Source organism: Botryllus schlosseri, chromosome 14 (genome assembly GCF_051294905.1).
Source record: "Botryllus schlosseri isolate E-star chromosome 14, Bs_hap1, whole genome shotgun sequence".
NCBI classification, from domain to species: domain Eukaryota; kingdom Metazoa; phylum Chordata; class Ascidiacea; order Stolidobranchia; family Styelidae; genus Botryllus; species Botryllus schlosseri.
This window is the reverse complement of record NC_137249.1, coordinates 15742104-15767032: the sequence shown is the minus strand read 5'-3', so window position 1 is coordinate 15767032 and position 24929 is coordinate 15742104. Positions and strand designations below refer to the sequence as shown.

At 39.1% G+C, this 24929-nt stretch overlaps 1 protein-coding gene across 2 annotated transcripts in view; it reads right to left on the bottom strand.

The window, feature by feature from the left end:
- The window catches only part of LOC145455901 (putative E3 ubiquitin-protein ligase HECTD2), a 52195-nt gene extending 27727 nt beyond the window's left edge, over positions 1-24468 (bottom strand). The window contains exons 1-15 of one of the 2 annotated variants that reach the window (XM_080333929.1): positions 23991-24468; positions 23783-23888; positions 22378-22757; positions 20548-20681; positions 17992-18114; positions 16943-17060; positions 15779-15843; positions 15448-15603; positions 14033-14190; positions 12801-12924; positions 12455-12577; positions 11228-11323; positions 8298-8403; positions 4751-4858; positions 3621-3800 (exon numbers count right to left, since the gene is read on the bottom strand). In XM_080333929.1, coding sequence (XP_080190055.1) covers positions 3621-3800; positions 4751-4858; positions 8298-8403; positions 11228-11323; positions 12455-12577; positions 12801-12924; positions 14033-14190; positions 15448-15603; positions 15779-15843; positions 16943-17060; positions 17992-18114; positions 20548-20681; positions 22378-22757; positions 23783-23888; positions 23991-24170 — 2157 coding nt within the window. In that variant the 5' untranslated portion in view covers positions 24171-24468. The remainder of the gene's footprint in view (positions 1-3620; positions 3801-4750; positions 4859-8297; positions 8404-11227; positions 11324-12454; positions 12578-12800; positions 12925-14032; positions 14191-15447; positions 15604-15778; positions 15844-16942; positions 17061-17991; positions 18115-20547; positions 20682-22377; positions 22758-23782; positions 23889-23990) is intronic. The other variant, XM_080333930.1, reaches the window with a different exon arrangement.
- Positions 24469-24929: the final 461 nt, after the last annotated feature.

Here is a 24929-nt window from a genome sequence, read left to right as displayed (position 1 = left end):
AGGCTATGGAAGAACTTAACATTTTACATTTTACAGCTTGCAGCCTACTTTACAGGCCTGCCGTTGCAGACCATTGTCTGCTCACTGTGAATCACAAACGGTCAAACGAAACAAATAGTTTGACATGGTGTTATGCTCAACGTACCACACTATGCTAACTGAAGAAAGGCTGCGTGGGCATCGGTTCATCTATCAAGAAGCGCATGATGAAGAACTGTGATGTAGGCAACATTGTCAGAATGAAGCCACACGGTGTGTCACCAGCAGTGTACGCATAACTTCAGTGTTGCCAGCCCACAACTGCTGCTGTTGAATGTACTTTCTCAATTCTTGGCAAGCTACTTAATAAGGACGGAAACTTTCTACCCGAGAATGTACGAAACTATCTTTCGTTGTACTACAACAAATTTTTAATTATTTCTACCATAATGCGTGATGTAACTACGGGATTCTTCATAGGCTCAGATTTCGTTGCAATAAAGTTTTTCATGTAAAAATTAGGTCAATTTTTAGGTCAAAAAAGTTTTTCCAGGCCAAACTACTTCGTAATGACAGACAGTTCCAACCAGAAATGAAAATAAGTAGTACAATTCTAACATTATGTGGGAAAACACCAAATTTACGTACATGAGGTCAAAATGGAGTTTTTTAATGTCAAAAAATTTTTGATTTTTTAGGTCAAAATCTTCAGATGTTAAGGTAAAAAAAATCGCCCTAGCCATGACTCAAAAAAGTGTTCCACGTATACCCCAAAATAAATTTCTACTTGACAAAAATCCAAAACATGAAAAGTAAGAAGTTTTGCCTGCAAAACTGTGAAGTATAGGTGGAAGCCATGTTCCCTCTAATTTTGACGAGTCTGCGCACACTCACCAACATACTGCGCAGACACTTGGACAACAGTGCGTAACGACTAAAAAAAAGGTCATCACTTCGGATTTTTTGTGCGTAACTTAGATTTTCTGTGCGCAGAGACCGTGTCAGCACTGCACATTTGCGCACGCACGCAGCTTAGAGGGAACATTGGGTGGGAGTAGTCTGAAACAAAACCACTCGAGTAGTAGAAGCACGTTAAACCTACTTGAGTGCTCAAAAAAATAGATGTACTTCTATAGTGACTAGTCATCAACTATGGTGATTTTGTAGAAGAACTCCAAAACAGAAAGATATCAAATCTGCTCATTGCTCACTTCATCTGCGCGCTATCGAGCGTGACTATTTCATTACCGCGCAGGGCTCGCAATGAGTCGACAATCGCGGTGGGAGTTTGTGTTTGCGACAATCAGACAATGTAACTATTATAAGAGAGCAGTTCTGCGCCGGAGTGGAACAAAGGGCGAGATAACAATCAATATTGTGCTGGAACTAAAGTTGGAAACACAACTAGACTTTACACTATGGCAAACGCGACTTGTTTGTCTGACAAATATGCTCAAGCTGATTGCATTACGACCACGGTTCGTTAGCTTCAGACTGGCCTAGCACGTGCTACCAAACCATTGATTTAAAATCTCTTGCAGTAAGAAAACATTCTATCGCACAGCGTCACACCATGTTGAGGAACTTGCTGACAGTCATACAATGGTCATACGCAGTGCGGGCTAATTACATTCAACCAACCCAGACCACGCTTCATGGATAATGCAGAATGGAAAGTTTTCGCTTGGTCAGTAATATAACCGTAAAAATCATCACGCATTAGTTGGGCTTGTGAATTTGCCCCGTTAAAACACATTTTGTCCACACTTCTTAATCGTTTTGTGCACAGTTCACAATATGTCTGAAGATATCTGGACCATGTGATTCGCAATTGTGACACTGTGAAAGATATGGACCTCAACTTTAGGCGTAAGTAGCCGCAGTACCTAATGCGCGGAGGCGCTCAAATCAAGTGCTCAAGAAGTAGAAGAAACATGGTACATTTCTAGCCAAATACGTGTTAAATGAGCGATTTCCAAGTTAGTATTCTAGGAGTGGTTTTGCATAAAAGCTAAAAACTGTAGATTAGAAGTAACAGTAGTCTGAAATCGTAGCCAATTGCGGGGAAGTAGTACAAGAAGGAAAAAGCGACTTGAATACTGAGAAAAAATATAAGTTCTTCTTTACTGACGACCTCTGCCAAATCGGTTCTACTTGATGCCAAGCCCCTAAGTAGGTTCCCTGTGTTTGTGCTGTTACTGAAATGGGAATGGGCCAGCTTACCCGATGTGGATTATGAAGCCAAAGTCGTCATAAAAATGAGTACGCAGTGTCTTGGACGAAATATTTAGAGGGATAAGCATGTGGTGACTTTGCTCAAAAGACATACCAAGTAACAAATCTGTTGTTACCGACAGCTGAGCAAATGCATATTTACAAATTTGTAATTCACAAGTCGTTTAGATGTAGGATTAGTGTCATGGTCAGGCTCTATGCAAAAACGAGGACTGTATAATAAGCTACATTCTGTTTGAATAGGATAAAAAAGAGTCTTAAAGCATTACAGATATTTACCGGCAACAGGTTTGAAATGACTATATATAGATGTAGTAAAAGTAATCAATGTTGGTACTAAATAGAAGTAACGACAAAAAATTATATTCAATTATAAGTACAAATAGTAAATTGCAGAACATGCCAATATTGAGAGTAGAAAATGTATTTATGAGAAGTGCTCCAGTAGTAGATTAGGTCGAGGGATCACATACTTTTAGCAGTAAATTTGAGTTGGCTATGCGCAGGGTTCTCTTTGCGACTAACATAGAATGACAAATAACCTTACAAATAGGTGCAATTTTCAAAAAAAATATACTCAGACACTGCGACACAGGCTAACTTCGCCTGGTTGTTAAGAGATTTTCAACCATAAAATTGATGCAAAACTACTTTGCACTTTAAAAATTAAATAGCTTCTTGGAGGTACAGAACTTCAATATACAATTGAATATTATATTCATATTGAAATGAACCCTAATATTTTCGGCTGACACTCGTCAGGGGTAATCGTCAGCAACTAGTAGAGAATTGGAAAGAACATTGTATATCAACAATCGTATCACAAAATATGACGTCACCAGCATGAAATTTCGAATGAGAGAGCGTTCAATGTACTATTTTTAGGTGGTACACGAACTCCTTTTGTTGATAGAGTTTTGGTTGGTGTATTTTGATAAAAGTCGACTCCAAGGCACACAAATGGAATTGTGAACGGCCTCGCCCAACGATTCGAAATCGGTCGTCTCGATAATTATTCGCAACAAAAGGAGTTTGTGTACCACCTAAAAATAGTACATTGAACGCTCTCTTATTCACGAAATTTCATGCTGGTGACGTCATATTTTGTGATACGATTGTTGATATACAATGTTCTTTCCAATTCTCTACTAGTTGCTGACGATTACCCCTGACGAGTGTCAGCCGAAAATATTCGGGTTCATTTCAATATGAATATACTATTCAATTTTAAAAATTAAATAGTTGAGCCAGAAAAACTATTCAAGTAGAGTACTTGAGTAAAGCACTCCAAAAAATCACATTGTTACCGAGCACCTCTGCATATATATTTATACTGAAGACTACAGCGCGGCAACTAATCCCATATTAACGGCAAAGCGTCAACAACACAAATGTAAATATCTCACAGGATCAACATCTTTCAGGTCGTCCAAACAAATCGGTACGACGCCCACAGGATTCGGCGGCGGGTTCGACTGGGCGCCCTGGCCCCGGGCAGACACCGGCACGCTGAGAAGTTTCCGGTACAGCACCAGCGGAAACCTCAAATCCAGAGTGATGCAGTTGTAGACTGCGAGGCCCATGAGCTATACCAGGTAGACAGTTGAGGAAATGTGAATCATTGGATCTGACAATCGATAACTTTTCTCCTAAACTAGACGTAAATAGCACGTATCTAAAACGGCAATCGATTGTGTGTTGATGTTGAAGACGCGAGCGATTTCGCAATGCTAGACATTGCGACGTTGAAATGAATCGAAATCGTGAAATTTCCTTGATACGGGTTATATTCGAATCGCAACACTCACACCGTGACCGGGTCAATTCACAGGTTGCAACCGAACGTCTTTTACTGAATTTACAAATCCTTATGAAACTCTGAGTATCACTATAATAACATTAATACTAACACACTAGGGCTCAAAATGATGGCATAACTTCTGTAATTTCGACTCTTCATTTTCAATTAAATCTACCTGTGAGAACTTCCAATTCTTGATCTACCGCGGTCTAAGTATTGCATAGGAATAACAATTTGATTCTGTCACTGAAATTTTAGAAGTTTCCTTCCTTAGGAGCCAAGTTGCTCCCCGGTTGTGTGTTTGTGTATTTATCAGTTTTAATGTGAATAAAGACAGTAATATTAATGTTATTTTGGCAAGTGTACTGTGTACAACACTTAGCTTTGCATCAAGATTTTATAAAAATCCTGCCCGAATTAAGTAAAACGATTTCAATAATACAGTTTGGCTTCAAGGTGACGCAAACCGGCTGATGGTTGATGTGTCACACACAAGTTAATTCAATTCGATCGTCATTTACAAGTAATGCCAGCACAGGAAATTGAGACCGAATCATATGAGTTTACAAGGATGCACGTTACAAGTCACGAGAAGTCGATTGTCTGGAAGAAACGCTGACAGCAACGCTCCTCACAGAAGTCATCAACAAGCAAAAATACATACGATGCAACGCGTTAAATGCCATGGCAGTTCCTAATCTGACCTCCAATGCTGATGGCTATTAAAAAGGATACAACCCCAACGAGGAAATAGTCTGAGAAGCTTTCCGTTTCACTAGTCGCAAACCAATAAGTCCTTGTCTTTTCGTTGTGAACAAACGTCCCATAGTCTGGTGACAGCACCTAGAGAAAGACAAAGAATCACAATTTTTTGAAATAGAAGTAATAATTACGAAGTGGTATCAACATCAGAGGCGACTCAAAATCAATTCGAATAATTTTATATGGTGTCGATTTGAATCAGAAATTTCGTAGTTCGAATCAACAGGAACAGTTGCGGGTTCTTCACATCTTCTCATCAGGCCAAGCAGTTTTGATAAACATCTGTCAATAACCATGTGACCGAATTGATCAAAGATACCCCAAAACTCAAAAGTGATGATCCGTGCCAGACACCGGTATTTTTTTAGTACTACTGCTCTTTTTATTTCCGTTGAAAAATATTTTTAAAAAGTGATTCGCTTTCATTTGCGTTTGAATATTTGAGTTTGATTTGATGCTGCCCATTTCCAATCGGGACTTTCAAAAAAGATGCTTGAAGGTGCGACTGAGGGATGATATAGCACAAAGTACACTTTATTCTTCATGTTTTCACAGTTAACAGTTAAAAAGAGCGGAGTAATAATGCTACAGTGATACAGTCTATGCGAGTGAGTCAATCGTATGTGTGGTGTGCTGAAATAACCTTCTAACAAAATGAACGTGTCCAGATAAGTGGGTAGTGGGTACAGAACCTCTCAGTCAATAGGAAGCATGAACTATAAACTATATATAACTATACTACACTATATTAACTATAAAATTCACAAAGAGAACACACTGACACACTGTGACTGGACCGGCCATTTCTCCTTTGCCAGCGACCGAAGTATTGTCACCATCTCAGTCAGCAGAAAGGCGGGCAAAGTCATAAGTCGACAAAGGTCAACGCAGCAATACAATATGCAATGAATGCATCGAGTCTGGACAATATCATGTGATCATTACTGCAGTAGCAGTACAATTGCAATCCGGTCACATTTGAAAAACAGTCAACGCTGCATTCGGATACCAAATAGATGAAATCAGTCACTGAACACGACATACACTTCCTCATGCAGTTTTACTCAAGTTAGCAATGAGTAATTTTTCAACGCATCAATCATACTGTGATGGCACACTTGCATAACACAAATATGCATTATTTGCAATTTTATGCATGACACACTCAGCCAAATGAGCTGCTAAGCTCTACTCATTTCCATTAAATACCGATTATAAAGTGGATATTCAAAAGTCATGCATTGTTATGTCACTGTAAAAATAATTACTATAGCGGTGCACATTGAATCATTCTCTATATCAGCTTTGTCTTGATTTAGTTAACTACTTAATAATTTTGCTATTTATCTGCAGTACAGGCACTGTACCATTGATATATACCTATATATAATGATATGCCCGTCAAGGAAGGATTTGAACATTTTAGGTCCAAACAAGGTCTTATACTAGGAGCTCTGGATTACACTATGAACATTGTTCACATTTTAATTACCATAATATACATTTGTATTGCTCAAGTACCAAACAAGGCTCGAGAATAACAGCAATTCTTAATGAGTCATGTATTGATTGTTCCAAGAATTGCAATATTGGCAACAAATAATTACGGGAGCCCATATTACTTCTGAAACAGGTTCGGTATAATCCACACAGCACAGATGTCGCCGTACGACGGCTCGCCCGTGGCGAGATACTGGAACATGACTTTGCGTATCTCAACGCAAAGACCATATGTCAGCTCAAGTGTGTGGAAACATGTTCTCAAGAGAATTGTTACGCAATCAAAGTATGGATCAATACTGGTTACATAACATTTAATTAACCCTCTACCAGTAGATAAACAACACAGATTAGACTGTGGTTCTCAAACTTTTTTCAGTAATCGCTCCATTAACGAACTCTTTATCCCACACAGGCCAGATGTCATTAGTAACAAGGTAAATCTATTGTGACAGAGTAGTTTAGAAGTTTTTATATACTTACGATGCTTACTGAAGTATTCTTGTTTGTATACTACTTCTACCTCCACAGTTTTCATGCAGAAATAATAATTTTTGCATACTTCATTTGTCAAGTGGAAATGACTTTTATCAGAAAATGAATGAGCAGATAAGCCTACACTCAGTTAGGATTCATAAGTCAAATCTCTCGCTATCAAAACCAAATTTGGCAAGGTGCAAATGCTTCACTTTATCACTTTGAGAAATACCAACACTGGATATTTCGAAGAAGCATAAACTCCCGTGGTGTTTAGTGTACAGAAGTACAGATATTTGGCATACAAATTTTGCTTCGACGAATGGCGAATGTCTGCAAGGACTCAAAATCGCATGGTAAAGTGAAAATTTCAATGGGAACTTAAAACCAAAAAAAAAGTGATTGGTGGAATTAGAATAACTGAAAGATTTTCAGCCGAAACTACAAAAAAAAATCAAATTTCGACAACAATCAAGGGGTTAATCGTTACGTTTCTCCTCACAGCACTTCCAAACGGAACATACTTCCTTAGAATACAAAATGTAATCAAATGAGCGACCGTGTCAGAATATTCACATAAAACTTCCCTTGACGCATCAAATAGCTGTGATTATAATGCGTCATGTCATGTGACCGACTAGGTTTGAATGTGAATTCGGACTGCTTCTGATGTGATAAACTTCTAATCACACCAGAATTAAGAGACACACTTGTACAGGATCACAAGTTCAAGGTACTGCCGTGACATAGCCTTGGAATTTGCAATACGATTGCGGATTCGAAAGCAGTATCACAATTTCTTTCTTTTATTCAAATTTGGCTCAAACACGCAGGAACGGGGTGAGCAAATAAAATTACCGCTCTCATACTTTTAGACATTATTGGACATTGTCACAGTAAGCGCACAAGATTCACATTTCCATGACGCAGACAGAATTCATGGAAAATGTACAATGTACATGAATGATTAATTACAATCACCCTGTTTTGGATCATAGCTTCATATTCCAATAAATTACTAATTGAGAGACGCAAAAACTTGCCTGCACGCCGCGCGCTGATCAATAATTCATGGCTTGACGCGGATAATTCCAGATTAAAATATTTCGAAACGCAGTCTACTTGGAGTGAAGGCCGTGTTATGCACTTTTCTCTGAGATAAGCTGCTTGCAGACAACCGCTATTTTTTCGTCAATTTGATATTTGATTTAAGAACCAAGCAGCCGTTACTTTATTGTATCTGCTTTAACATTGGCATATATCCTTGTTGCTGTTAATGGATATATATGACCGAAGTTAACAAAAACTGTCAGGGAAAGCGGAAGTATTCTGAAAATCATAACCATGTGAGTTAAGCAGTGCAAATAGAAAAAACAGTAGAGTGCTCTGAAAAAGTAGAAGTACTTGTTACTGTCCGCCTCTGTTGAAGCCAAATGCTGGAGCATTCAAACTTGAAACTTGAAAAAAAAACTAACATTATGCAACATACCAACAACAAAAAAACAGTTGAGTAGTTAAATGTCACAGACGGCTTAGAAGTCACCTGTCTCAAAAGTAGCAGGAACCATTCCTTGGTGAGGCCACCCATGTCGTAGCCAGGTTCGCCGATAAACTCGACGCGAAGTTTCTTCTTCAGATGATGACGGTTTCTAAACATGCGGGATGCGTTAGCTTTAGTGAGATCCCAATTGGGAACTGCACTGACATAGGGGATCGGTGATAAGAAACTTCAACTTTTTCCAAATACTCTAGCACAGTGGTTCCTAACCTCATAAACACATCGCCCCGTTAACAAGCTCTACACAAATTTTCACGCCCCATATTTACGGGCCAAAAAAGAGGACATATAAACGGGAAATTCATTCGCCCAACTCTGATCGCTGGCGAATTGACTAAAAAAAAGGTACTTGCGGTACTCACACCACCACTCGAGTATTCAACTAATTTTGCTTTCACAGCTTCCAAGGACAAGATAGTGATTTCTCATTTTATAAATCTTGTAAGAGCGCACAAGATTTGGTAATTTTTTTAATGAATTACTTATCGAGTGGCACTGCTCAGACGTGAACTCAATCTGTCATCAAACCAAAAGCATTGCGCCGGGATTTCAAAAAAGTAGCGGAAGTTTTCCTGTTTCCGAATTTTTCCAACATCATCTCAGCTAGAGCTCACAGCAACAAACAAACAAATACTATATTCAAATTACAAATTTTGGCAACGTAACAGCCTGTCATATGATCAATCGTGCGGCATTGCAAGTAAAGACGCACCGTACTTTTCGCAACAACATACACGGCACACACGTGCCAGAGCCGCCGCATCACCAAGTGTAGCGACGACTGTTTACGACAAAAATATGCCAGAAATAGATCACACTGTGCATCAGTGCAACTACCTTATAATTGAGACTCTGCGACAAACGGTAGGTGTGCGCTAAGGCATGATAAATCAACACGATAGTAGTAAACCTGATTAAGACGTCTTTTAAAACACATGTAGCGAACTTACGGCGGTCAGTGTTCATCTTAATCCTGCTCAATACATGACGGCTCGTAATCAAGTTTTGCAAATTGGATATTTTAGAGTTTTCAAGAGCTCACACGCACGGTCACATGTAAGTTGTTAGACCCACATCAAGAAGTACCATGATGTATTCTGCGTAACACATTGGTTGGATGTGCTCTGCTCTCTAACAATGATGTGGTCTCAAATGAAAGATAAGACTGTATTTGCTACAGAAAAGGAATGGCTGATGCCCTGCCCACACCTTTATTACCCATGACGACGTGAGGTGCTATGGTAGAGTTGCTTTGGACCGAGTCACATTCATGGTACCATATTACTTATCTTCGCTTACTTGTTCCGTACACTTTTTTCTACAACTAGTGAGATTATTCCTTCAATCGCATCCAGAATGTATTATAATTTACTTCGTCACTCTTAACATTCTATCTGCTACGTTTCCATATTTCATGCTACATGATTATTGCTCTAATTACAATCAGTATATATTGAAATTCACCTCATTACTAGGGCAAGTTTTTGCAACTTTTGCAACTTTTTTTTACAGCTTCCGGCAGCTTCCTAAATACTCTTAAGATATGTAGAGTGCTGTTTTAGGCTGTTTGAAGGAATCTTATAGTGCAACTTTTTGCAGCTTTTGTCCATATTTTTCATGCAACTTTTTGCAACTTTTTCAAATTTTTCATGAAAGTATTTTCGATTTTGGTGAAATACACGGCCAAATTCGACTGAAACACCGTAAATCAGCACTGAAGTAACGCTTTTACGGGTATTTCGGGAGCTGAGCCGGAAAATTGACCTTTTTTTGGCAACCAAGCAAAATGTGGTCAAAATGCAACTTCTGCAACTTTTTTCAAAAATAAATGCAACTTTCCACGGATTTACCTGCAACAAAAACTTGTCCTACTCTTAACATTCTATCGACTATGCTTCCAGATTTTATGTTACATGATATCCACCCAAAACGTCCAATATTTGAATTCTTGCCGGTAGGGTCAAGCCCGCCTATGACATCTTACCGAGGAAGATCCTATTGTAAAACACCAGAATGTCTTTTAGTAACTAAATTGTTTTGCATCATATATGATACATTCTCTTAAAACTCTGACAAGGAATCTGGCGGATTCATTTGCGGAGAGACTGCGCCCTTGCTATGCTGCCTTTGGCAGCTCAACACATTTCCTTCATCAAATTGGCTGACATAATGTCACCAACTATCTCAAATTCCCGACTTGATAATATAGAGATGAGATGTGTGCCAGAACTTTCGCAAAGGGTTACAGCCAGGGTTGTAATGACTCGAGTCGTAATTTTTCGTTGACTCAACTTGACTTGAGTCATTCGCTTAAAAATGGAAAATGGCTTGACTTGACTCGAGTCAATTTGTGTGTTGAGTCGACTTGTAGTCGAGTCATAGCACGCGACTCGTTGCACAACATATTAGAGTCCGATAATAATTGAAAATTAGGCCAGGAAACTGTTTTTTGTTTGTTTGAATAATCATGTTCATAGTGCGACAATGAGTACATGATGAATCTGAGACCTTCGATATCACCCAAGTGTTTCACAGAAGTGACTTGAGCCTGACGTGAACTCGGACTCGAGTCATGAGACTATGACTCGGGCTCGACCCGTTTCTCCTTGACTCGGACTCAGACTTGACTTGGTGTTGAATTGAAAATGACTCGACTTGGGTCAAAACTATAGAAGTCAAATTGGCTTGTGACTCGGAACCTTCTGACAAGGTAACAACCCTGGATAACGGCACCACAGAGATCAGCTACGGTGGAGTGCAACATTCGTGTAAATCGTGACCTGCACTTTGTATACGGTGGAATTCTCAGGAGAATGGCTGCTGCCAAAATCTATTTCACCCTTCTATCTTTACTTTGAGACCACATCATATTTATAGCGTAGTGCAATTTAACATAAGCTTGCAGCATAATTTACCCGTATATTTGCGACAGGGAGTCCTGCAGTAGATTCTGACGTTTGACTTTGATATTCAAAAACAGCTGATTAACGTCCGGCGGTCTCGTTGGTCTCCTGAATTTATGAATTGGGGTCAGTCCTTACTTACTTTTCACAGCATCAGACACGTTGCAAACGGCAATCCGATTCAGTAACAAAAATTTACTCTACAATGCCCACTAGTGGATGGAATTTAGCTCTTACATGCCGACAGGAACATGGTTATGAATATGTATATTGATACCTTTAAATACGTGAGATTGAGTCAGGTACTCATGAAAAATTGAGCTTCGATTAGTTTGCTTCATTTTAAATTTTGTTGCCGTAACAATTACAACAGGAATTTTATGGTATGTCATACTTTGCCTTGTTGGTTGCACTTTTGAATCCGTTTGAATCCTTTTGTGAACAAAAAGTTCTTGATAAGACACACCCAAAAAGTCTTTGCGTTATGATAAATGTAGTATTGCAATTGATTTTGTGATGAAAGCAATTTTGAAGTTCTGTACTGTGAACTGCGAATTTAAACTTAGATATTTGTAGTACAAGACGTAGGGGCATGGCCAGTGGGCATTCAAAATTTGCATTATGGTCTTGGTGATGTCACAACAGAATAGTGACATCACAAAAAGACTACAAACACATATTTTTGCAGCTTTTGAAACACATGCCACAACACATCGTAATCCATCTGTAGTACTCTATAGACATTTGTAAACGAATACTTCATGTCCATGTCCATTACAAGAGCAAATGCCCCCTGGTGCACATCAGAGGTGGTCAAAGTACCCGACGTTGGTACTCGAGTAGATATAGAGGTGGTGACGGAAACTTCTACTCAATTACAAAGTAGTGATTTCTCAGACATGTAAAAACTACTTCAAGCAGAAGTAGAAAATGACGATATGAAAGTACTTAAAGTAAGCAGTTTCAAAAGTAGATTTGGTCGAGACGTCACATACTTTCAGGAGCCGATCGTAGGTGGCTACTTTCGTAATTGCTAGACAGATCACCCCGACTGACGCAAAATGACCGATGACACTGAAAATTGTCCAAATCTTCCAAAATATATTCAGTACCTTGATACAGGGGCTATTTCACCCGAGAGTACGACAATTTCACTCCTAAACGTGGGTTTTTACTTACTTAGTTATACAAAAAATGGAAAACGCCCAGAAAATAGAAAAAAAGTCGTCCACACAACACCTTCGAACGCTGGTCACAAGTTCGTCTCTGGCGGTTCTTATCATCTGCCGTTCCTGGTCTCGTCTCAAGATGTGTCGCTTTGCCGACAAGCTCAGAATATACGGATATTGACAAAACGTGAATCTGAAAATAGTGAGTAACCTGTTACTCAGTTTTAGTGACAGGTTACTTCAGTGTGGTCTTACTGCAATTTCGTGGTTTGGGCAAAAACAACAAACAAACGCTGGTCGATATAACGATATTATATCCCACGCATTTGTGCCCGTCATATCTGTTACCACTGCGTTTTCAACCGGATAGCAACCGGGTGTATAGGTTTGAGCATAATATAAAAGCCCTGTCTTACCCGGGATGACTGGCTTGACTCTGCCATTGCTTGAATTCCGCCATGACATCAATATGATCGAGGCTCACGTTGTAAAACTCCCTGTACGATATCAGCCGCGGCTTGATGAGGTTGTTAGCGTTGTCTGTTGGAAATCGATCTACGTTACGCGTCAAGCCTAGTATAAAGTATTTATAAAATGAGACTAGAGGGCATACGTAACAAACTCGCGGAGCATATGTGTACCAATAAGTACCAGTGTCTGATCCTTCGCATCCACGTACCAGGGCTATGTGACAGTGAGACTAATAAAATATGCATGACAAGGACATGTTTAGTCTAGTGGCTCTTAATTTTTTCAGCTTGTAGATCGGTAAAATTTCAAAATAAATGTCGTGGACCAGTGAACTTTCAAAAGTCTGTAACTTTAACTAACGACTTCGCTGTTGGCTAGATTCTATTATACAGTCATATATTGCTAAATTGTACTATCAAATTTTGTAAAATTTTCTGCAAAAATTCTTTACAGCTTTCAACCAGTTGTAGACTACTTTAAACATTTTGTTACAAGACTTCAGGCATTGTGACATAGGGTAAGTCAAAAATATACCGTGAACTCTATATCAGTTCAACTGGTGTGCACGGTGCACACCATGGTGCATGAAAATCTGCATGGATTGCACCTGTACGAAAGCGAACATGAGTAACATTACACTTGAAATCGGCGGTTCATATCCTGTGGGTAAGCTCGTGATTTTGTCAACGTAATTTCAATAATCAACCTCTGTAATGGACCAATATTTGACAGTTGATGAAAGTGAGAACCTTTATTTTTAGTCGGTGCACATATATTGAACGCCGATATCATACAATTTGACAAGTGTAACTAATGATCTTCCTTGTTAGTTGTCTCACACAGTTTATGTAGCTTGACCTGACAGGGGTGCGCAGAAGGGAGCACCATTCCAGAAAAGATTGAAAAGCACTGCTCTAAATCACACCAGGAAGTGTTCTAAATTACATTGTACATTCCCACGTTCAAAATTTTGCGTTTTGTTGCTCTGATTAACAGATAGGCCTTCAGTCTCATACATTTTGCGATTCAGAACAAAACTGAAATATACTTGCTGGACAGTCTGGAAACTTTTCAAGGGTCTCGGAATCCGCTACGGGCTTTCGAGACTCGTTCATGAGTAATAACAGGTGAAAAGCAAGGACCTGCGCATTTCAGATGGCGTACGGGTGGCACTTACGAGCGAGAGTTAAGACCTTCATCGCAGACGGAATCCACCACGGACATTTGCTCATCGGCGGGAGATCCGGCTGCTTTGAGCCTTTGTCCGGGAACAGCCGCAGAGTGATGAATTGGTGAATTCGCTCCACGATCGGCCGAAAGCGCGGAGTGGAAAGCCTTCGTGAATAAAAAATAGTGACCATTAGGAGCACTACGCTCTAAATATGATGCGGTCTCAAATTGAAGTTCAACGTCTGAAAAGCATTTCGGCAGCCAATATATTCAAACTGCAGGTAAAAGATTTTCATGCGTGGTGGTGGTAGCCTACTATTGCAAAAGTAGAATTCCTCAAATTTCTTCATAATTACAAGTAGAATAGTAGAAGAAATTTCAAAGACATGTCAAAACAAATTCATTCAGAAGTAGTATATGAAGGGATGAAAAGTACTCAAGTACATAGCATCAAAAAGTAGATTAGGTCCATGGGTGGCGTACTATTAGCGGTTCATCGGAGGTGAGCACTTTCAAAATTTGAGGGTGTATCTATCAATTACTATAGAGAATATATCGTAGTAAGTTAATGTGATACAGGGCTCTTTCACCCGGTTTTATTGATAATTTCCCTTCTAAACGATGAAAAAAATACCCCAAAAATACTTTGCACTTTACCAAATCGATATTGTAAAAATAAGTAGTTTTTCCTAAAAAATGTTCAATTGAAGTGAGAGCAGTCTCACAGTCACAAGACAACTACTTTAGTAGAACAAGTAGACTAAGCCTTCTTGAGTGATAGAAAAAATCAGCACTATATCCTTACTGACCACCTGTGGTCATGAGTTGGGGCCTATGAGAATAGAAGTGGGCGTCATGCAAGATAGATATATTTTTGGAAATTCCGTAAATTGATAGCTCTGTCTGTGCACTAAGAACAGATATATGTCACATCGTTCGCAGTTGTGCAAGGCACATCCAATCGGCAATGTTACCAACGCTCTCTGTCAACTTTGATTGTTGTTATTCTAACCAACCAATCCATCAATCAACGAACATAATTATTAATCAGAGAGGTCTCTTGAACCCAGTTCTTGAACGCAGGTACAATGAGGATGGAGTTTTATGTGCTTACCACAACATGGTATGTTGTCTTTGGAAGAAAAATTGTCATTTATTTCATTTTATTCCTTGATTGTGTCTGTCCTGAAAGTTCTACATAGTTGTAACTGAAATAAAGTGTATCGTGTTGTCTATGAACCTAAAAAACGATTAGCGCCAACGTAGTTTCTGTCGGGGCTAGGGGCGGTTGTTATCTGGTTCGTTTCCGAGGGGGGCACTGTCCACGGAACCAAAACGTACCAAGTACCAGTACTCCAGAAGGTAGAGTATTCCACCACTGAGCGCTTCCCTAAAAAGTTACCCTGATGCCATATCCCATACCTTCTCAGCCACTGGGTAAGCAGGGCCTGTTCTTTATCGTGCAGGGTCGCAATCTGCCTCAACAGATGGGCGTATATCACGTAGGTAGACGATTTCACAAATAACGGACATTGCAGAAGGATAAAGTACGCGCGTATCTCATTGTTCGATTTTGTTCTAAACAAAGGAAAACACACATCAAATTACACGCACGCCGATGGAATATTCATAGGGATACATTAAATATTTCATGGTGTTTTGGTGGGACGATTCTGACGGGTGCACACCTTGAGATACGCGGACAATCGGCCGACATTATTACGCATCTATAATTCATAAGGAAATTACCTACCCTTGCCATTCCTTGAGTAGACAGTTGATAATACCTTTCAGAACAATCTTTTGAGTTTCTTGCGGCTAAAAACAAGCTACATTCAAGCCTGGACTATATCTACGCTATCATGACAAAATTTGAATGCATAGAAAAGTATAAACTTTTATCAAGTGATAATTATTGGAAGACAAAGACAAAAACCAAGAAAAGCGTTTCTGCGTTTTTCCAAGCACTCGAGGGGTTGTTTTTTGGGGGAGAAAAACTACTATTACATATTGCAATTTTGTTAAGTGGAATGCAATTCTGGGATATGCTTCCATCACTTTCATGTGTGATATTGCCGCGACAACTCGACGAAAGAGACTCTGTATCCTGACAACAGAATATATATTCAAACCTATTTGTAGCATTGTGCATAATATGTACAGATTTAAATGTGTTTCACCAGAACATGCGGCTATCCGTGTGTGGCACACGAATCGCCAATCAGCACTCGCCTCAAAACAAAACGGTTTGACGATTGATCTCACCTAGTCTCATTGGCCGACATGCTCGCCAATAATAATCCATTGATGTAAAATTTTCTACACTAAACTGACAATGTAAGGAACATAGCATAGCCAGAAGATATAACAAATATATCCTATTGATTCCTCTTTTGCTTGCAAACAATCCAAAAATAGATAGATTGCGCGAACGTTTATATTGTGAAATTCACATTCAATATCATTGGCTCAAATGTAGATCGGTTTGATTACAACTCACAAGCCATTGCATCAGTACGCTGCGGCAATCAAATTTCTGTTAATAATTCACACGAAAAACACACCGAGATGCTGCAAGTGAGCAATTGAACGAATATTTAGATTAAAATATTTCAAGCAGAGTCTGCCAAACTTGAATAATAGTAGCTGTTTTAGCTATTCAGTTCAGGACGGAATCATAAGAACCAACCAGACATTGCTACATGTCATTGTTTGGAATATGGCAGTACATGTCGAAAACTACTGTAAAACTGCATGTATTACGGCCTCTTTTAACTTAATCCAAAATTTTCAAAAATGCATGTAGCTGAGCATGACAGGGGCACGACATGGAATTTTTTTATGAAATTTTCAAAATCGATGAGCGTCAGTTCAAATTAATTGCGTAGGCTTACTTTGAAACAAGTTGCTACCTTACCAGTTCCGAAAGAACTTCGTACATGAGCCCGACAAATTTTTGATCGACGAGATGATCCGGCAGGTGTTGCGCCGAAGAAGTTCTGTTCGGCTGCGAAGACGATTTCTGGCCGTCGTTTCTACAAAAACGATTTTTGCGATCATAGCTAGTGTGCGGCCGCGAATTTAGAAATCTTGAACACACCTTTGACATAATACTGGCACTTTCTACCTAGGTCAAAACTTTGTTTTACATAACATCAAATAGCTTTTCACAACCGCAGACCCACTGTACTCATATTGAAGGAGTGGTTCATTGGCACTGGGGAATGTACAATTGAATACCGCTTTCCATTGTTATGCAATGTCATGTTTGATGTCTACTCGGCAAGCACCAATTCAACAGTACTGCCAAAGTCATATCCACAAGGACTTAACAAGGTTGGTCTCGGCAGTACGACAATAAAAATACCTCTTGACAGACCACCCAAGATATACAACGCAAGAATGCACTTGACGATCTAAAACTCCAAATTCATGCCATATTGCGCACTCAACACAGGCGTGGGGTATCTGTCGAAAGAGTTAACACAGCACTCTGCTCAAACCACATTTGTTATTGAAGGTAAACCATAAAATATGTCAATCACGGAACTGAGGAGAGGTGTGTTGCAGCAACCACGGTCCTCCCAAAAATCAACAATGGCCTATCACCCGACTAGTGTTGACACAAGGCGAAACAGTTGTATCTACACCTATGCAACATTGCCACAATACATCCCTATCAATCGGCTAGTAGAAATCCCACTTCAAACATGGGAGACTAACTACAAAAGCTTTTCCTTCTATTATTACTCATAATCTATTTATTCCTCGGGGTATAGTATTCTATTCATTTGATATAAAATTGAGGGTAAAATCAGGAAATATTGTCAAAACATCATCGCGACCAATACCATTTCAGTGTGCTCGACAATCACGGAAGTGGCGTTGATATCCATTTGTCGCAGCAGCTAAACCAACAGATTTGCGAAAATCATTTTTATCACACGCCGAGCCCTTTAGCAATACCTCTTTTTGAAAGTGTCATTGATGGAGGCGAACGAGTCGAAAGTGGATTTGTAGAATTCTTGGATTCGCTTTGTAGACTTTGCGGCACCAGTACCGGACTTCTTACACTTCTGTAATTCCAGCCTGCAATGCATATAGACGTCAAGGATTGGGTTGCAGCATGTCTAGGGTGAAAAAATTACCACTAAACGTTTTGCAAATTTTCCTAATAGAACAATTGCCAACAGCAATGCACAAAATTGCATTTGTATGGTCACAGGCGAAACCTTGCAACGTTTGCTGTTGATCGGCTTATAGCTGTCTATATAGGAATAGAGAAACCGCTATATATATAGAAGTCTATTTGAGAAATACGCAAAGCGGATGTCAGTGATGGCCAAATAACGTTTCACAAATGGTGGCTGCACGAATCATGGGTGGCGGGGGAGTCAATTTTATGATCATGTTAATATTGACATAATATAATATGTCAGGTGCTACCTGTTAGGATTACGAGCGAAAATCAGGCAATACATATCAAAGTTCAAGGGTCTGGTATTGCGATTCATTTCTCATGGAGACCCACACCCTTAAAGGGGCACTGCACTCTAAAAATGATGTGGTCTCAAATTGAAGGGCAAAACGAAAGAAAAATTTTGGCGGCAGCCGTTTTCTTCAGAACGCCACCGTAATGGAGCTGCAATGTATTGAAATTTCCATAGGGGCAAAACGCTCCAGCAGTCACGCAGAAATCGAACTTTACATAGTTGTCATCCGATGTTATGAAGGAAATATGTTGTACACGCCAAGGTGGTTTATTCATTGGAAGATGTCAGATAAGGAGATTTATGTCAAGATCGGGCCTAGTGTATTCTATTTCCTTCATAACATCGGCCTATAACTATATAAAGTTTGATCTCTGCGTGACTGCTGGAGCGTTTTGCCCCTATGGAAATTTCAATACATTGCAGCTCCATTACGGTGGCGTTCTGAAGAAAACGGCTGCGGCCAAAATTTTTCTTTCGTTTTGCCCTTCAATTTAAGACCACATAATTTGTAGAGTGCAGTGCCCCTTTAAGACGGACAAATATATATCAATACGTCAGACTGGTAAGCAACAACCAGCTTGTTCCACAAGTCAGAACACAGATCATAGTTGCAGTGGGAACTTTCATGATTAAAATTTAAAGAAAGTCGGAAATATTTCTAATTTCACGATATTCCTAGAACTATCTTACTGCTGACAGATGTGGGTGAAGGAGTGGTCAGCATCGTCCTAAAATATCTCTAAAAACGTCAGCATGATATTATTAACAAGGTCACACTCATGCCGTTACAGAAATAACCATATCTTTCCAAGAAATATGACGGCAGACGCACCCATGCTTCAGATTGACATTATACCTGGTGTCCCCATTCAACCATAACAAAGGCCGGTCGAATCACTGAAATTATTTCTCTTCGAACCTGAACTACAACGCAGCGCACAATTATTGGAGGGACAATCGCAACAATCCCTTGACGTCAAAAGACCCACAGATCAAAGCCGGATCATCCTTGACCGCACCTTTTTAAAATCCGCAAACGTAAACAATGATATTACGGCATTATTACATTTTAGGGTGAAGCCTATGTGTGTTCAAAGTCCATAAGGCACGCTAACACTGAGACATGTTATGGCTGATTAAATAAGCAGTTAACCTGAAGGGAAAGGGTGCTCAATGGTTGGGGATTCGTAGGAAGACATCGAAATTGTGATATTACGATGGGTTCCAGAGAATGAATCCACTGAACTATGTATCAAGCCTTATGTGTTAACATGATATTTCCTTTTTGCCATTGTTTGTGAATGCGAAATACATGCAATTCGGATCAAATAAGTGCTCAGCTTTGGATTGCGATATAGGCCTAATTATTGATTCTGTTGGCTAAATTTTTGTGATCCATTTTTTGTTCGTTTTACAACAAGAGCGTTTGTGACTACATTATTTATTTGAAAATCTTTTCGAAAATGTATATATTGCCTAATTCTGATCTGAGTTGGGTCACTGCACAATTATACTAGTATGCTAAAATTATATTTCCACAAGAACCCTGTATTAACATCGTGTGGATCATTTACTGCACGACTGATTGTGCAAGATTCCAAATCCCATGATTTTGGCACAAAGAAATATATATACATAAAAAATACAGAAATTCTGAAACCTGACATTGGCAGCGATACAGATCCATTTATTCATCGCCTCAAATTAAGTGGCGTTAAACCTGATTTTAGTAGATATGGCTTTGACAAAATAAAAGTGCTTTCGAGTAGCGGGAGCTTATGACGTGAGAGGCTCTTGAAACAACTTATCCAAATTTCCACTCGTTCATGATTGAGAAATGTTTCATCTGAATCTGAGTGTTTCCTGCGCCCAAAATAGGTGCAGTTATGTCTGTAAAAATACATTGTGTCATCGTAAAGCGTTCGCTATTCGCCCCACCTGATCACAATCTATCTGTGGCATCATGCACTCAATGGCATAACCGTAAGACCAAACTGCATAACCAAAATATCAATTTTTCAGTACACACCGAAACTGCTTAAGTGTGACCCTTCCGCTCTTCTTGGTCATCTCGTGGGGCGCGCTTGATTTAGTAGAGCCATCAGAACAGCTACGTTCCACTGAGGCAGATCGAGAGCAGCGTGCGCCTTCACTTTTTCGACTCTGTCAAAGTAAGCGTTGCAAAATTTGCAATCGTCATTTCTATCACTATTAATTCGTAAGGATTGGTTGCAAGTCCCAATATCCCAACAGGTCATAGAAATTCATGTCGCTATGCTGCTATGAGAGGTGCCTGTACTATGGTAGCTAGCTTTATTTTAAAACTATGTCACCTATCTTTTTGTGTTGAATAACTTCGATACTGTATTTAGTTGATGTAACGATAATTGTAATAAAGCAATATTGACGAATAAAAAAAAACACAAGAGCAACTTTGATTGCTAGATATGAAGTAAGGTCAGTAGGTCACAGACTGTACATTCATTTTGTCGGTTGGATTAGTAAAGATAACAATCGTAAAATTTGTTGATGACGTCCCTAAGCCTACAATGTTAGCAAGTAGCCTACTCTAGCCATAATGATACAATCCATAACTTCAGGACGGAGTAGTAAAAAAGATTAGACATATCACATTTCTAACAAAACAAAATGTACAAGATCTGGGCCTGGCAGCTGCTTTTCGAGATGTCATCCATTGCTTCACAATACACCACACTTCATGTTGTGAGGATACATAGTGACAAAGGTACATGAAGAAATTCTTAAGCTTTGATCTCTGTGACATCATATACATGCTATAACTAGCTTGGAAATCCATTGATGCTGCTCGCCACTACCAAGAAATCATCCATCAAGTAATATTGTCAAATAATACAATTACACAATATTGTAATCTTGAAAAATTTCCATGAATAATTCCAACTTGGTACTTTGGTGATTGTCAGTCAAAAATCAACTACCCGTACAAGAAATTATTGAGTATATTAGTAAATTATCCCTTGTTCCAATTATGGCTGATTGGCAAGATTTTAGTTACTGGTATATCCATCCAGTTTTCGTGACTCTGGAGCCACTATAAATTCAGAAAACGCAGCAACGTAATGCTGCTGAATTTAGGAATTTGCAAGCAAGGGGCACGATAACTAATCAGTAGGGCAAGTTTTTGTAGCAGTCAAATCTGTGGAAAGTTGCACGTCTTTTTCACAAAAGTTGCAGTAAAAAGTTGAATTTAGTTTTCCCAAAAGTTGCACTAAAAAGTTGCATTTATGGACAAGTTCCATGAAATTATTGGGGTATAAGGTACTCGAATCGTTCCGCATCCAAGGCACTGTTGCAAAACTCAATGTTGGCGACTTCAACAAAATCAATAGCCTGGAAAAATTGACCCAGTGAAAATAAAATTTTCGATGGTCCAGCCTGAATGTACCTCAAATCAGAAAGAACCTCAAATTTAAATGTCAGTGAATTATTCAAGCGATGTATTTACATATAGTGCCACATATTTCCCGCAAAAAGTTAGTCGCATGATAAAGCGAAAAAACTTGCAAAAAGTTCCATTAAAAATCGAAAAAGTTGCAAAAAAGCTGCATGAAATAATGGAAAGTTGTAATATAAGATTCCTATAAACAGCACAAAACACCTTACTACACTATAAAACTTCCGAGAAGTTGTAGAAAAAAGTTGCAAAAACTCACCCTGCTAATCAGTTTTAACATGCTAAATAAAAAATTAATCCCGAGAACGTTCAAATGATGAAGCAAATCCCCCCGCAGTCTACTTTTTAAAAGTCAAAATTCATAAATTATGGGTATTTCATTTCAGAAATTGGATTAGTCGAAAATAACACCGGTCTACTCACTCTGACAGGAGACTTCGCTTTCAAATGCTGTCCAAAGGGCACAGTGGTATGATGCAACGGAGGCGATTCTAGCGTTGATTTATATTGCGAGGGTAACGGGCTAGCCGGAGGTTCATCGATCAAAGACGAAGATTCAGAGCACAGTGGTGAACGTCTTATTACGGTAGTTTGAGATTCGTTAGTAGGCGACAGCATGGCGGCGGCGTGTGAATGGCTTGTAGAAGGTGCCCCGCCGCCTAAATCCCACGAATTCATTTCCATCGAGGTATTTGGAGAGCAGTCCCTGCTGCTTGGAAATGGCAGCAGGTGCGAAAATATGGTGTTGCTCGGTTGACTTGTTATTGAAGAGTTCAGTGTTAACGTTGGTAAGTTGCCTGTTAATAAAATTCAATGAATTTATTTGCCAGTCACAGAAAAAGGCTATATGAACGATTGGTAATGATTATGATTATAAAAAATACCATTGAAAAGTTTTTATAAAAAGGTGGTCAAATTAACTAGCTTAATGATTGAGCAGGATTGTAGTGTAGTGACTCGAGTCATATTTTTCCAATGCGTAAAATAACTCTTGACTTGACTTGACTCGAGTCAAAACTATAAAAGGGAGATTGACTTGTGACTCGAAACCTTGTGACTTGGTTACAACACTGCGATTGAGTGATTCTACTTCAAAAAGAAGCAGAAATGGTCTAACATTCTGCTCAAGTAGCTAAGTAACAAATCCCGAGGCCTACATGAAACCGTTTGCGCCTGGTACTATGCATAGAAAGGAAAGGCCTATTCCCAGTTTGTAACTGGTACCTGATAAGGGCATCAAAACGTAGAACTGAGTCTGTACATAGAAAAATAACAAAGCAGTATGTGTGTGATGATATTTCAAAGAGTCCTTTCCGGCCAGGACGGTATTAGATAATTTTATCCAATATCAATATTCATTTCAAAACATTACCAAGCTCCATGAAACCAAAATATTAACACAACGGATAAAGCAGGGACGCAGTTAACAGGATCAATTATTATTTATCATGACTGATTAATAAATTTATGGTATTCATGTAATACCGCATTAGAGATCAATAAAATCCATACCTGTGCACAACTAGAAGTACATGAGGGTTCACAAAAGACCTTTCAAACTTTTACACCAAATTATACCAAAAAATGTCATTATACCAACCATTAATCCAGAAACATAACTAGCACACCACCGCCAACAAGCCCATATAATATGCATTCTTATTGACTATATTTCGTTGTTAAAAGATTAAAAGCAAGCTTACGCCATATGCAGTCGAGATTAGACCCACAATATTTTATGCAACCATTTTTTGCAGTCATATGCTCCCAACAACATCTGCACAAGCACATATACGTACTCTGAGTATCTACCATAAAAGCTTCCTACCTTTATATTGGCTAGATATGCATCGAGCAGAACTTCGAGAGTTGGGCAGGGGTAGCACGCTTTCCAGTGGATCAGTCTGTGATTTGCTTTTCAGGGATGCAGATGGCTGGGAACACACAAAAGCAATTATTAAATAATCAATGTTCAGCTAACACGAATGATTCAATTGCTTTCAAACATTCATAATAATCACAACATTGAATCATACCGCTATTGGTGGAAGAACCTTACGGCGCGTGCCACTCTGACCACCGGTAGCTGCCGATTTCAATTGCGTACTTTTGTCGTCAGTCTCAACAGTAGCAACATTTGTTCCTGCTGAAAGATCTTGCCTTTCGGTTTCATTACAGTGTGAGGTAGATTTCGATGATTTTTTCGGGGAATTCATATCTTGGTTCCCATCGTCAAGCTTACTATAAGCAGTTCCACATTCCTTCTACCATTGACTTTTCTTATCAGCAGACAACTTTCCACTTTTCAACCGGGAGTGAGATCTCCATCAAAACAAAACAAACGGAGTCAAGGATCTTTCTCTCAGCTAGCGTTCCATGTCACGGCTCAATGATGTTACAAGCGGAACGCGGAAATAAACAACAATTTTGGGATCAGCAGATCACAGCAACAAAATATCGTAGCTAAATTGATGATTTTGATTTTTATGTTGGAAACGTCGTAGTGTATCGGTGTCGACTCCTCGTCATGGGAATTCTTTGGGCACATACCCAGATTGCTTTGCATGATGCTTTGGCTAAAAGTTTGTTGCAGTGTTGGGATCAAGTCACTATACCTCCGAGTCACGAGTCATTTCGAGTATTTGCACATTTTGACAGAGGTGGTCAAAGTAGTCAAGAAATATACTCAAGTATAAGTATAAGTAGTGACTAAAAAAATCTACTCAAGTACGAGTAGAAGTAGCCTACTTCTTCCATAAACAACCTAAAACTACTTGAAGTAGTAGAATCAATGATGTATATATATCATTGGTAGAATTGACTGACTTTAAAAGTACTCAAGTAGGTAAGTAGTTATGAAAACGATCCTGATTCGTTCACATGGATTGTAAAAAGGTGCAGATTGAGCTATGAGATAGGTGACGAGCTTGATTCATATTGATGCATACCAGCAGGTATCCAATTTTCGAAAGCAT